Source organism: Aplidium turbinatum, chromosome 2 (genome assembly GCF_918807975.1).
Source record: "Aplidium turbinatum chromosome 2, kaAplTurb1.1, whole genome shotgun sequence".
Classification (NCBI taxonomy): Eukaryota; Metazoa; Chordata; class Ascidiacea; order Aplousobranchia; family Polyclinidae; genus Aplidium; species Aplidium turbinatum.
Genome location: NC_137473.1, coordinates 8,363,469 through 8,378,675, shown reverse-complemented (window position 1 = coordinate 8,378,675; position 15,207 = coordinate 8,363,469). Strand labels below are relative to the sequence as shown.

Genomic DNA, 15,207 nt, shown 5'->3' with positions numbered 1-15,207 from the left:
TTCCCGCAATCAATCATGAATCTGTTTTCTCAAAGTAGCCTATGGACTATGGTAGCTATACTGCATTCAACAGTCGACCCGATAATGCAGTTTGGCAAGAGGCACGCTTTGTATAAAAAAAGGCAAAACTAAGAGTCAATCAAAAAGAACATTGCTTTCATTTCGTTTATTTTCTAGCTAAAAATAGCAACCAGCAGAAACAACAAATTCTAAAATTGCAAAACGCAATTCTTAAAGAAATTGAAAGGCGACGGGAGGCTAAGGTTTTGAAATTTGTGACATAGGCCTGTATCAATGCAAAAATCACAAACTATGTGAGGTAGATGGAATGGAAATTTTGGCATGAAGTGGAACATTTCTATCATAGAAAAGTAGGCCTAAGAAAATCTCAGGGTAGGTTAAAAGACAAAAAAACGTTTTTTATTCAATTCAATCCCATACTCTGCAAAACGTAGATCCCTGTAATCTACTTTATTGCTAACTGCCAAAATTTCACAAAACTTGCAAAGTTTTTCTACCTTTCTCCGTTTGTTGGCGCGCTATTCATCACGCAACATCTTGATCAAGAAAGTCAAACGCAAACATCACAACTATAAAAAAAATGCCGGTGTCGGGAATGCCTTCCGCTAAAACTTGAATGCACTCTTGTGGCTGTTGTGCAGTCAGCAACCGTCAAGTAAATGCTCCAACAACTTCCATTCCGACCACGAGTTGTTCTCAAAAAGCGCTGACGTCACGAACAGTTCGCTGTCCTGCACGAGCCGAATCGTGCAAGTTCGCATGAACTCGCTTAGGTTGTCGAGAGGGTCTGGTGGTCTTTCAATAACCGGATCTTTGGCCGTCGTCGTAAGTAATTCAACTGGATCTGTGAAGAAATCTTAACATTACCGCTAGGAAGGGGTTTCGCACAACCAAAAAAGTCACAATATCTAGAGCAGTGATTATCAACTTTTAGTGTTGCCGGACTCTTTTTGGTGCCCTCGAAGCGATCGCGGACCCCCAAAAGAAATCATTTCTAAAACTTTAGCATATCGCGTCTCCTAAAGGAAACAAATTATTTCATAAGTCTAAAAGCGACACACTTACAAGAATTTGCTGAACTCGCAACGCACTTATGACGATTGATGACAAAGTTAAGTTACCGTACTGTATGAGCTAGGCCAGTGCTACTCAAACTGTGGTACGCGTACCGGTGCCGGTACGCAAGCTCTTGACAGCGGGTGCAAAGTTAGTTTGAAAATAATTCATTGCATGAGTATTGCTTCGTATTGCTTCGTATTGATCAGTAGGCCTACGTATTTTTCACCATGCTCGGGTTGTTTTTCTTTTGCAGCATAATTTTCATACTTCCGTATGCCGTTAAAACGATATATTTGATGGATTGATCTTTATCCTCGGACTGAGAAAGCTTTTTTAAGAGCTTAAACCTGGCAGTTCCGTATAGCCTACTTGTAGAGGCTTTCAACCACTGACGCAGGTCTGGTCACCGAGATTGATAGAGTGAAGATTTCCTCTTGTTGAAATGCTGTTGTCGGTGAGCTATTCTATCCACCGGTGCAACTGCATGAAGAGCAGTCCTGAAAAGCGTTGCTCAAGCGCACACCATGAGAGTCGAACCAGCACTGCTTAATTTTGAGTCGGGTGCCCAACTGCTGAGCTATCGGGGCGGATTATTCAATTTTTCAAATGGCAAAAAGTGGTCGCATGAACATGCACTATTGGCCTACAGTACAAGAAAAAATCACTTTCAAGCCCAGTTTATTCCGATTTGGACAAAAGTGCTATAAGAAGTGCCAAAGTGTTGGCTGTAAAAAAGTGTTCAAGTTTTGTTTAGCAGTACGATACCGCTCATTTAGATTTTGGCTTTATAGCAGCAAATGATGCTGGTGTGCCGAAACCGCAATATGTCGTTTGTGAAATTGTGCTCAACAATTAGCTCAATGCAATATCAGGCTTCTACAAAGCACTTAGTTCTAATTTCATGTTTTACATGGAGCCTAAGCCAAAAGAGTTTTTTTTAAAAGGGAAACGAAACGAATTAAAAGCTGCGCAAAAACAGATCGACTCATATGATTCCAAAACAAAACTTCGCTATAAAAATTTTCATCAAACCTACTTATGATTTACCTGATAATCCGATTAGGATGCATAGTGTGACAAAATATTTGAAACAAGGTAGACAATAGACAGTTGCTCTTTCAACATGTTTATAATCGTCTTATTATCTTTGCCTGCAATCTTGAAGTGTAATGGCTATATGATTTTTTCTGTGATTTAAAAAAAAATATAATCTACTTCAAAGTCTTTTAATACTTTCATTAAATTTTTACAATAATCTTAATAGCATTATTTATTATTTGTTGCAGACTATATTGAAGAAGCCACACTTGTGTGGCGAAAGCACTAAAAATAAATTGTTTTTTTCTGATTTAGTGTGATACTGTCTACTTTACTCTCATACGAGTATCAAAACTTTACGTGCACCCTACAAAGTAACGCTAAGGATTGCAAAAGCTCAAAAACCACGCACCTATGGTGAAATGTTAGTGAAAGACTGTTGTTGAATCTGCACATTGTAGACTTGTGAAATCAAGATTGGACTTATTATCAGTTTTTTTTTTCGTTTGAAATGTGTGACCGCGACGCTAACTAACAATAATAAGACGTCTGCCGGTCAGGGCCTCAGAGAAATTTTCACTAGCGGTACCAAGAGTTACTCCGGGCCCCCCTCTCACTCCGGGCCCCCTTTGTCTTGGGCAAAACGATTGACTTTTGCTTAGGCGTACTACACATCATACAAAATTTTACTGTTGATATCTGTGCGCAATAATAGTATCAGGCGGCAAAAAACTATTATTTAGTGTTTTGTGTTGTGCATATCATGTGATCTGTCCCTCGCCAATTTGTGTATACTGCATTGAATTTGTGTGTCAGTTGTTGATGGTGCTGTTGAGAGGTGTTGCTTGTACAGCTTTAATGTAAAGTTTTCAAATTCATTTATTTATTACTCTTAGATGTAGCCTATAATTATTTCTGATGAGGACACTATGTGGTGTCGAAAACGTTGGATTTAAGCTTAGTAAGTTGTTTTTTTTTTCTTGTGTGTTTGATCAAAAATGTTAAATCCGTTAACGTTACTGAGTGTTACATTTATCTGGTACAAGTCAAGCTCTCTACCAAGGCTCAAACATAACATCTTGTTAAAACATAAACAAATTAATCATCTGACCAATAGCCTTTCTTCATTAACTTTTGCATTCACCACATGCCTAGCAGAGGTGAACGAAGTCAGTTTTTTTTTATTCCGGCTCCGCTTTTGCTTCGAAAGTATTGACTCTGGCTTCTGTTCCAACTCCGCAATTCATTTTGAAGTAACTTTCATTTTGAAGGCACCTGCTTCAACTCCGAAGTTTGTTTGAAGTGAAATAAGCGTGAAACTACCTTTGCTAAATAGTTTTTAAAAAACAAAAAACACCCGGGTTTTTCTCAAAACTGCTTTTGCTACACTATACCCCTCCCCCCCAGACAGGAAAATAACCAACTTTTATGATTTCATTTAGGGTGCTTTTAACAGAACATTTTTGCACGTAAAGCATTAAATTACCACTTTGGGTTCCTAATTTGCTCGCAATGCACTCAATTACCTTTCCGGGCCCTTTTGCTTCATTACGGGCCCCCCCCAGGACTAAAGAATAACAACTTTTATGCTTTAATTTAGTCGTTTGTGATGATTTCAACCAAACATTTTTGCGCGTAAACTATAAAATCACAATTTCGGACCCCCCAACAAACACAGGCCAGGGCCCTCAAGGGTATGCCGTACCCTCCGTACGCCCCTCTCATAGGCCTTGCTGCCGGTACACTGTATTAACACGTTTGAGTAGCACTGAGCTAGGCCATATGTTGGAAAACAGGATCAATAATCAGTAGCCTAATATATATATGCTGATACGAAGTTTTTCTATAAATTTATTAAAAATTAATAGAGTTTTTGCGACCTTTACAAAAAATGTCTCCCTTTTTCATTTGTGTATAATCAATACTTCGCAGTAATCACATTCAGGGCAAAACTGATTCCTAATATGCTGCTGGCTAACGTTTGAATTTCTAATTTAAGCATTGATCAACAATCTTCTGTCTCAAAAGAATTATGTTGAACATACAGCATAGCCTTATAAATAGATTTAACTTTTTTATGATTTTTTTAATTAGAACACCGAGGTTTCGTGCGACGCCCTTCGAAATTTCAAACGACGCACCAGGGCGTGACGACGTTCAGTGTGAGAATCACTGTCATACACAAATAAAGCACAACCAATTTTAAAATGTTATAATTTATCAATTATGTTGCAAATTCGGGGGCCCCCGGTCGGTTGAGAACCGCTGTTCTAGAGGGATAATTGACATCCGGTACACGTTACGAGTACTTGGAATGACGAGAGACTCGAAAATAGACTTTTTCGCCACTACCCTGATTCACGTGGTCTTCAACTATCAGACAAAACCCTACAGAACACAAAAACTTACTTTGAGCAAGTGTCTCTGTGGCGCCGCGTTTGGCTGCTTTTTTAGACGTCACTTTTCCGCTAAGTTTCTTTCCTTTGGTTGAGTACTCCAAGCCGCACCGTGTGGAAATATCAAACAAAGAAACCCCCCGATAGAAAACCTGAAACCACAAACACAATAAATTTCCATCTGCCAGCATAATGAATCTCCATGACACAAAACTACTTTGTAGCAACTTTACAATCAATTACATGGAATAAATGCCGTGAAACCTCAGGACTATGCGGTGCTGGTTCGGCTCTGGGAGTGTGCGGTTGAGCAACGCATTTCAAGGACAGATTTCCATTCAGCGCACTCATTGGATAGAACAGTTCACAGACAACACTTTAACACCAGCAAAAAGTTCACTCTGCCAATCTCGGTGACCGGGCCTGCGTCAGTGGTTGCTCAGATTAAGCTCCCAGCGCGGGGATAAAATTTCGATCAATCAGTGATTAGCATGATCACCTGTTTGTAGGCAGTAGTCCTGGTGACAGTCTTCGTGGTGAGTTTCTTCAGCCAATCCACAGGCGACTGAATCAACTCGTACTCTGGCGTCAAGATCAACCCGTCACCAACTATCGAAGCCTTCCCAACTAACGACTGGTCCTTAATGGGAAGATAATTTTTATAAAAGGGTTAGCCTACATAGCGCCAAATCCACAATGCAAACTATGCTCCTGGGCGCTGTACATGACGATGGTGACAAAATAATAGTTTCAGTCACGATGTCCAGTGAAATAGAATGTTACCTAGCGAGTTTTGAATTTATTAAAATTATCAGCTTCCTTCATACACATAAAGATAGAAATAATGATACGTATCATGTGTAATATTTAATAACACCTAGTAGTATTTGTAGCTTTGTAAGAGATTGCTACACAACGGAACATTACAAACAAAAACAGTTTTTAACATAAGAAAAAGTTGAATCAGAAAGTTCACCAGACGTTTAATTTAAAACAACGTCATTTATGATCCATATATAATATACAGTTTTTAAGTTTTGCTGTAACCTATCGATAACTAAATCGAAAATTGTACGAAATCGATAACTAATGTAGAATGCTGTAACTGCTGCAGAATAAATGATGAAATGGAGAACTCACAGGTATAACACAAGACAAGACCCCGGGACCACGTGACACCAAGCCCAGGCGAAGTAAGTCAGAAATGTCGAAGGACGTGGCGTTCGTTGATTGGTTGGTTAAAGTAGGGAAGTGGTTCACATTGTAACTTGATTGTAACTGGCTGTAAACCGGTTGCGACTGGCCGAAACTGCTAAAAGAGTATACAGTGGCATTCAAATCTTCTGGGCGACGCGAACACAGTTGCGAAGTTTGTAGTTTGGGCTTGTTCCTTGCAATAGGCCGCAGTTGTGAGGGGGCTACTCTGGAGTGGGTGCTTTTTGAAGTATTGGGTCTCGAACGAAATGGGCGGGGTTGCAAAGTAGAGACGGCCACCGGTGAGAAGTGGTATATTTTGGGCCCTGCTGGGGCAATACTCTGTCGTCGTGAAATTAATGATGACGTCACAGCACGGCTTCGGTCGGGTGAAACGTAGTCGTAGCACGAACGCTGCTGATATGATTGTGACGCCAGAAAAGCTTGATCATTCAGTGTGTTTGTGACAGCTCGTCGTTTTCCGCCAGATGGAGCCTCGGAGTTAATGAGTGGAACATAAATGACGGACTGGTCCGACAGGAGCTTCTCTGGACGTATGACGTCGACGACGCTTTTTGAAAACTTGAGAGACGACTTGTTTTTCAAGAATAAAGTTCTTCTAAATATAAAATTTAAATTAGATATATGCTTAAACCAAACTGTCATCATCTTCAATAATAATATTGAATGATTTTTTTGTCTTCATCACTCAATTTGACCGCTTGAAGATGAAAACAGTTGACTTTACGAAAAATAGCACCATGCATGCAGTTTCCACGCGCATACTTGTGTATTTTTGTGTTTTGTATAACTTTATTGCTCATAAAGATGTTACTATCACAATGAATGCATACTTGTTCAAAATTCGTACAATCGTAAGTCTTTTCTAGGTAAGCTTCAGTGACTTGTAATTAATGACTTACTATTTAAGCTGCGTGAAAATAACAAAAATATAAGGAACTAGGACTATCGTAAAATCAAATTCTTACAGCGATCACTCGTTCAAATTAGTAAATCTGTTCAATGCAATGCCAAAACTGAAAAAAATACGCTTAAAGCTAAATATAAGTTGCGTAGAAGTGACTTCATAAGCAGAAACCGCATGCATCGTCTGCATGAATAATGCTTTTACCTTTAGATTTTAAACGGGCAAATGAAAGTCCTTCAAGTTTGAACAAATCGTTTTTTAACTGATCAAGGAAAGCTAAACCGATTTATTTCTTCGAAAAGTCGTACAATTCCAGAAAAGAATTAAGGTCCTGATTCGGCAAGGCGTAATTTTTGTACAGAGCTCGTGAAAAGTCAAAAGGAAATAAACGTAATAAAATCGTACGAAAATAACTAAAAACACACGCATGCGTCATATTTATGACGTGGCAAATTGCGCAGGCAAACTCCAATAAGGTCTGTTGCGTAGCCGTGAATGAAAATATCTACTTCCGTTGGTGCAATAAAGGCAAAGTCCGTCATTTTTACACTGATTCGATGTCTGCAGACGTTGAATCGATGTAAAACGGCGGATTTTGCTGTGTGGGTAATGCACAACAAAGTTAAAATGTGCACGAAAAGCAAAATCAGCTAACCTAAAAAAGTTGGAGCCTAAAATACCCCTCACAAGTTGACAAAAAATATGAGATCTAATCTACTCACAGAGTATTCGAAGTTTGGTGAAGAGAGTTATGTGGAAGAATTGATTGACTGCAACCTGGGCTACGATCCCCACACTGAATGTAAAACTAAGTAAGTTTAAACGGTAAAAATATAACAATATTGACAACACTAACAGTTATTCACATTATACAGTTATAACAGTTATATAAATGTTTTGTGTACATATCAGGAGTTGAAAAAATACACGGCCTGCTGCAAAAACAACATATACAAAGCTGCAAGTCAACTTGCGTCTGTCTGGTGTAAAAAAAAATGTTATAGTAGACCAGTGCTATGCAACTAGTGTGAGTAAGAAGGAACTGGGTGAGCCTTGGGATGAATATAATCTGAACATTTAAAAAGAAGTTGTAATTGGATGAGCTTCTCATTAAAAAGGTTGCTTGATTGGTTTAATACAGACATCCGCTAACGTTGCAGTCAGAGGTACTTAACAAACGTTTCATTTAATGCATGGAAAAATATTCCGTAGCAGCTTCTTTTACAGTGTAACATGAAAACAAAAAACATTTCTCGGTGTAATTCCAACAACCTTCAACGTTGTCCTCAACCTTTCTTCAACAATTTTTATTGGAATTACCAGAAAATTCGATAGATCCTAAATGTCCTATTTCCGTCCTACCCAGACATCCGAAAAATAAGATGTACAACAGGAAGAATTCAACCAACTAAAATTACAAAAGATTCTCAACTTTACAACCTAAATTTGCAACCCTAACCTCCATATCTATGCTTTCCTCCAGTTTAAGTTCCAATTCTTGTTTAATGACGTCATAGTGAGTCAACATCTTGTTCAACCTCGTTTCTCTCACTGAACGCAGTCCAGCTATTTCATTCTCCTGCTCGCTGTCACTGAACAAATTTAAATTTTCGATTTAATGTAAAAACTAATATGATAGGCAGCTAACCCTAACCGGCTTTCGTATTCCACGGCAGTTAGTGTTGGACCACGTTTACACCACTATAATCAGGCCATTTTCATGTTGCTGGATGCATGACATAGCCTTAGCAAAAACCAACAAGAAACTGGTTCAACGTCTGAATTTAATGCACAAGAAGAAGCATATAGGCAAGGGTGGTTCTAATATGTAACTGCAAAATTGAAGTTGGAGGACCACTCCAATATAGATTACCTGGCGAAGACTTAGACTGGAACGAATGGGGACAAACAGCCCGTGGTCTCCAACCTTCTTAAAGCTGCTCTTTTGAAATCGTTTACGATCCAATAATTTAAAACTAACAAAATATTGGCGGGAAAATGCAGGGTATTTTATATCGTTTAGTACATGAAATAAAAACTAAGTTCAAAAACATTTTACGAAAACTACAGCTTGAAGACCTTGCTTAAGGTCGGGACTTAAGCCATAAACAATAATGACAGCGCGAATGTCGGTGTAAAAGAAATAGTTAAAGGCCTGATAATTCTCTTTTGTTGTAAGCAAACCTTTCCTGAGCGGAAGAACTTGAATCGGTTGGCTGATCAAAATCCTTCTTCAAAAAGTCGAGTCTTTTTCTTACGTCATCGTACATCATTTTCTTCGCTCGCTCTTGTCCAAATTGAAAAGTTTGAATAAAGCTGCAACTTTCGGTCAGATACACGCAAGGTATAGCGCTGTGATCTTTAACGTTTTTATAGTCACATACCTTGATTATTAAATGATTATCAAGCCCAAACCCTTTTAAACTGACCCTAAACCTCTAAGGGTGATCCTGAATGCAAATTTTCCAACATAACTCTCATATACGTAAGTTTTATTGCTTAAATTTTTACTATTTTTCCCTAAAATGAAAACATTCAGGGACCCCTCTAAAACATTTTATGGAGCCCTAAAGGTTCCATACACTACAAGCTAAGAAACTTTGATCTGCTGTATGACCAACACAGTTAACAATTCAATGAGTTACGTTCCAAACATTTAAACGGATTAACAAGTTACTGTAACAATTGATAAGTCAAAGATGAAATGTAAGTGATTTGAGATGAGGTTATTAACTCACCAATGAGCGCACGACTTTTCCGAGCCATAAGTTTTTCAACAGAAGAATATTTTGCTTCAATAACATTCAGCTCCTCCATGTACGAACGATGTTTCTAAAACGCACATTTATTAGAAATGAACACAAAATTGTCGGCTGCATAGCCGAATGGTGAGATCCCTGGTTCGACGTTCGAAAGGGCGCCGGTTCGACACCGCTCAAGAGCATGCGACTGTGTCTGTGGCAAGACACTTAAAGGCATGCCTGAAAGTGGACACGAAGATTGACTTCCTTGCCTTCCCTTCCCCTAAATCTAAATCTTCAATCATCGAACGTAACCCTGGGTACGACAAACAATGAATATAATGACAAGGGGTGATTGACAGATTCGTCTACCCGCTGGACGACAGAAGCAACAACCAGTGGAAGTATCCTGCTGCAAATCAACACGAATGTAAGCCAGGTATTCAAACAATGCAACAAACTCTGAAACCTTGCAAGGTGGTAGTTGCACCTTGCAAAAAAGCTGACACATCATAGGCTATACTGTAATGCAGCCAATGAAAGACAGTAGGCTATTTGTTAAACCTTTTTTATCTCCAACTCTTACTGGCTGCAGTACCAAACCAAAGAGGAATACCCTTACGTGTGGAATCGGGTCAAATTTTTTATCAAAGCCTTTCTCAGCTCATACTTGGTGGAGTGTGCTTTCAGTGCCGTAACAACGCTTCTGGATAACAAAAGAAACCGTCTTGACATAGTTAGACAAGAAGTCTTTAAAAGATTATTCCTATCTTATCTAGGGGGGGGGGAGCTATTAAAAAAAGTTTTGAGAAACCCTGACTTAAAACACATAAATGTTTCTCGTTATACATTAGCCTACTGACTACACATTGTTTGATTAAATTTGCAATGAAGTTGATTATAACCTCCAAGTAAGGTCGCCGCTCTGCTGAATGCTTGGTGTTACTTTGGCTGATGGAGGTTGATGCCAGTTGACTGCAACGCGAAAATGTCCAATTTCTAATCAAACCAACATTGTATCATTAAGTGAATAAAATTTCAAGTATAAAATTTCGATTTTAAATTTTCTAAAATACAAATTTTGTTTACAGCAAGTGCTAATTTGAAACCTTTGACGAATATAACCAAAACTATGTACTGTAGAAAAATCGATTCATTTGGCTTTATGCACAAGACTGTATTACAGGATACAATATGATGAAGCCTGACTTCAACAAAACTACAAAATGTAAGTTGCAGTTTGTGTGAAATGAGCGATCTAACTGGCGTCACAATGGTGTGTGGAAAACATTCCATATATTTATGAATTAATTGTTTGTTTCATAAGCATGGTGACATGGTTCTGTTACTTGGCTTTATAAAATTAAGATTTCTGCAAATCAACAGGTTATTAAGCCTCATGATAAAAATATTTTTCAGAGCAACATTATAATTGTCTCAGATGCAACAGTTTACGTGCTGGAGCCGAAGCCACCGGCATGGAGCCGGACAGCTCCGGAGTCGGACCTTCTTTATAGTTGCTCCATAGCCCTGATTCTTGCTACACTCGACTGCAGAGAAATTAGTTACAATTTTTTGAATTCCTTCCTACCTGGCTTTGCGCTTTCGTTTTGCTCTTTGCTTCTGCTGCAGTGGCAAACACAAATTCCTCGCTTCTCTCCTCCCACTCTCTTCAAAAGTAACAGCTGGCGTGAATCATTCTTTAAGTTAATTCGATTGCTGCCGACGTTAAATCAATGCAAAATGCTTCATGACCCAGAAGAGCAACGGTGTAACTCTTGAAGCATAATCTTGTTTACACATTTTGTATTGTTTTTCTTATTTCACAACAGTTATGGTCACAGTACAAGTAACAACAGAGACTAAAAATATACTTAGCGAAATAAAACAATCTAGAGATAAATACGATTCATCGTTGAGCTACAAATTGCTAAAGAATTAAAAATTTTTTTACAGTATTAAAAGTAATACCGTATATATATTAGATGAATGGTACAGCAAATCATGAAACTATAGTATCATCTTAAATCTTATCTCAAGAATACCAACATTTTATTGCGTTTTTCTAATGACTGCAGACGAGGCTACAACAAGATATTGGAAATGATAACCAGCTTTATTTTCAACGTTTCTTCAGCAAGAAAATAGTTTATAATTATAGTTATAAAACAAATAGTTAAAAAAAAAATTTTGCAATTGAATTGAAAGCTTGGTGAGCAGTCTCATTCTGTATTTAGCTTAAGATTTTATCGTTATTATCGTTAACCGACTCAGTGGTGCGTCCGCCTATGAATAAGTAGGCATGGGTTCGATACCTTGTCGGGTCATACCAAACACTTTTTAAAAATGGTAATGAATCTAATTCCTGCTTGGCACTGAGCAATGGAGTGGATTTGGATAATAATGTACTCAGTTGCACCTCTATACGGCTGCATTGACACTGTCTGCTTTGTAAAGCGCTGAGGAGCAACGCATTCTGCGATGGATACAGCGCTACATAAAAACAAGCATTATTATTATTATACATCAAATTATACTCTTAAGAGATACCCAGCCAGAAAATCATTTCTTTTTTACTGGCTGGGTACATATTAATATTACCTATGGGTGTAGATGTGTTTTGGTTGGTCAATCGAATTTCTTTTGAATTTTGGAGAGCTGAGAGTTGAGATCGTTGTGAGTTTGTTTCCAGAGTTGGGAGAGAAGTAAATTGCAAATTGACAGCTGGAAACAGGGAGATTTGAGACTGGGGAGCAGGTAAACTTGAGTCTGATGATAAACATGTGTCCTCATCACTGCCAACCTGTACAACATTATGTATATATTAACTTTTAATGCGAGTGTGTTTTAAGGTAAGTTTTTGATTGTCAAATATTTTCTGCACTTAGGATAGATCTGCTTTTTCTTTTTTATTGTAAATTAGATAATAGGATCTTGAAAAATGATTAAATCAGCTGCTGTGTTATACATACCCAAAAGTACAAAAAAGGAGATAAGCTACTTGTAGGGAAAATGTCAATTAAATCAAAAAAAGTAGCATACTCTTGTATGTTTAAAGTTCTGTGATTTTGCATCTGAGTACAAAACTAACAAAAGTCAATAATACTGAGCTACAATACATGACATGTAAATGCAGATTGCAACGACACAAAAAAAGATGCAGCATAGAACATCTTGCAAAATTTCACATTTTCATCTAATGATTGTTACAGCATCACTCAGACAATTCATTTTTAATCCAAAAAACATATTCAACCTGAGTGGGACGTTGAAGACTGACAGTCAACTCCTCGCTATGTGCAGTCAACATGGTTTCATCACTGTCACATTGAAGATCATCTTCAAATTCCTGATTATTCATTCTGATAGAAAGTGTATTATTAAAAAAGTTTATAGGCCTACACAAATCTCCACTATTTGTAGCTACTGCCACATTTTTTCACAAGTGACAAATGTTGTTTATTAATGGCAAAATAAAATCACATGTCTTTTACACTGGCATATAGCCTATCGGCAGTGATGTACGCGCATACAAAAAATATTGATGCCGTCAGCGTTAACGCAAACGTTCGAAAAACCATACGCCGTATGCGTCAACACAACTTGTAAAAAAAGTTGGCGGCGTCAGCGCATACACTAGCGTAAAGTTTGCTAGATGCCAAACATTCACACGGTATAACCACTTGAAACAAATAAGTTTTATTTTGAATTTCCACGAAGAAACACAAGCATCTGAAAGCGTTCATCTAATATTTTGCTGTGTTTTGGTTCCAATATGTCTTTGCCCATTGAAAACATTCTTTCAACTGCAGCCCTGGAAGGTATTGGCGTGTTGTAGCGAAAAAAATACATTAAAAAGTATGTGTTGATGCTATGCGCTAAAAAACCGCGAAAACTTTACGGCGTAGCCTCAAGCGCAAACTATCCAAAAAAATGTGGCCGCAAGCGTTAGCGTAAACAAAAAGTCTGCGCCACAAGTATGCGGCGTAGAATTTGCGGCGTATATGTACATCTCTGCCTATCGGTACTTGACAGCACAAAGTAGCCTACTTGGCTCTTTCAACTTCACATCACATTGTCAGTAAACTGAAAAATAAACTTATCACCAAGCTTGTGCCAGTGGTTCAAATATCATACAGATGTAAGCGATGCAAAGCTGCATGGCAAAAACTTAAAAGTTTCACTATTTAAACTCAAATATTTCCTCAATCACTGATAAAAATAAAACATACCTTAGTCTAAGTATTTTGCGTAAAATGCCAGCACAAATATAACAACACATCACATACATTTTGCATAAATCTCCAAGTAGAGGACTACAAGAAATACATTCCTCCATGTTCGAATCCATACTATCTCCAACTATGTTGTCTTCGTCTGCCATAACTTCATAAAAAATTTTATGTTTGAAATTTCAAGTTCTTTTAATATTCTAGATGATACCACAATAAGTACATTATATTAACGTTTTCACATATTAGAAAACATTCTGCTATCCCTTCGAATGATCAAATATAAAAAAATCCCTAACTAGTCTATTACCCACGGTACCTTGCTTACAAGTAGCTAGCCTAAATATCTTTCAATATTTTAGAATATCACACACTACCTTCTCCTGATATGCTGCTCTTGCCCGCTCGGATCAACCTCGCCTTGCTTTTAACACATTGATAAACATGATTTCCTGATCAACTCGATGCAACCTCCAAAGATTCATCCCACTATTCTATATTTTTCCTGGTAATGTAGCCTAGTCATATCTACGCTTCGATAGACCCAAGACAACCTATAGGCCAGCCCATTGGGTCATCAACCAATTCTAGCAAAAGCTTTCCCATGGTTGTCAGACCAGTCCACATGCGGCAACTCAGTAAGTGCATTTCAGCTACTGTCCAAGTCAGCAAATGAGATTTATTTGTTTCGTTCAGACATGCTTGGTCACTGCCTGCTACACTCAATTTGCTGACTTGTGACATGCCAAGCTTCGGCTTGCTCACTTTTATCATTTGGGACTTTCAGCCACTTGCTAAAATGTGGCGAGCTCAGTTGTCACTTGTTCAACTGACATTTGCTGAGTTCATAAATCATAACTGCTGACTTGTAAGAGACTCCTTTTCCATCTCCTTTGGCCCCTTCCCATTTGCCGCATTTTTTCAGTTGCATCAAGCAGCAAACCAGTTTTGAACAGAGTGTGATTTTCGAGACTCCAATCTGAAAGATTTCATCATTTTAGACTCCGAATCCACTCCAAAATCAAATCATGAGTTACAGTAACGCAACACTAGCCCATGCGCATAACACGAAATAGCTGAGGAATGCAAAAATCTTTGTCAATTTTAGCAACCGGAAAATGTTTTCTGAGTCGAACACTAACAAGCATTACCATGATTCATGAGGTCGATGATCGTGGGGACAGTTTTTATTTTTTTCTTCTACAAATAGAACTATACTGGACTTATTTGATTTAAATAAAATGCAAAGTCGCTCAACTAGACTGCAAAACTTTTTTAAAAAATGAAACTCTGAATCCAAATCTATTTTCTGAAAATCACACAAACTCCCGCTTGACTCCATTCAATGCTCAACTGCAACTTATAGTCAACTAAACGTATCTTATTTTACAGGCAAAGCAGACAACAAGCAGTGTTGCCATATTAATGGTCATTTGCACTAAAATGAAGCCACTGTTGGGGAAGTGGTTGGATTTTTATAGGGCTGTTACTTTTTTAATTTTTATCCAAGCTGTATCAGGACTACTCACAGGCCCGGATTTAGGAGGGGCAGAGGGGGCAGTTGCCCCGGGCCCCCCGACTTTTGAAGGGCCCCCTAT

The 15,207-nt window shown here is 38.2% G+C and overlaps 1 protein-coding gene across 1 annotated transcript; it reads right to left on the bottom strand.

Moving 5' to 3' along the window:
• Nucleotides 1-257: 257 nt before the first annotated feature.
• On the bottom strand, nt 258-13,802 carry LOC145765450 (uncharacterized). Its single transcript, XM_082577277.1, has 13 exons — nt 13,667-13,802; nt 12,634-12,739; nt 11,979-12,180; nt 10,969-11,047; nt 10,283-10,376; nt 9,375-9,468; nt 8,821-8,923; nt 8,096-8,228; nt 7,359-7,432; nt 5,655-6,327; nt 5,014-5,154; nt 4,528-4,666; nt 258-865 (listed from the first exon to the last, which is right to left on the bottom strand). The coding sequence occupies exons 1-13, from the start codon at nt 13,759-13,761 to the stop codon at nt 663-665; spliced, it is 2,136 nt and encodes a 711-aa protein (XP_082433403.1). The 5' UTR covers nt 13,762-13,802; the 3' UTR covers nt 258-662.
• Between the last annotated feature and the right edge of the window lie 1,405 nt (nt 13,803-15,207).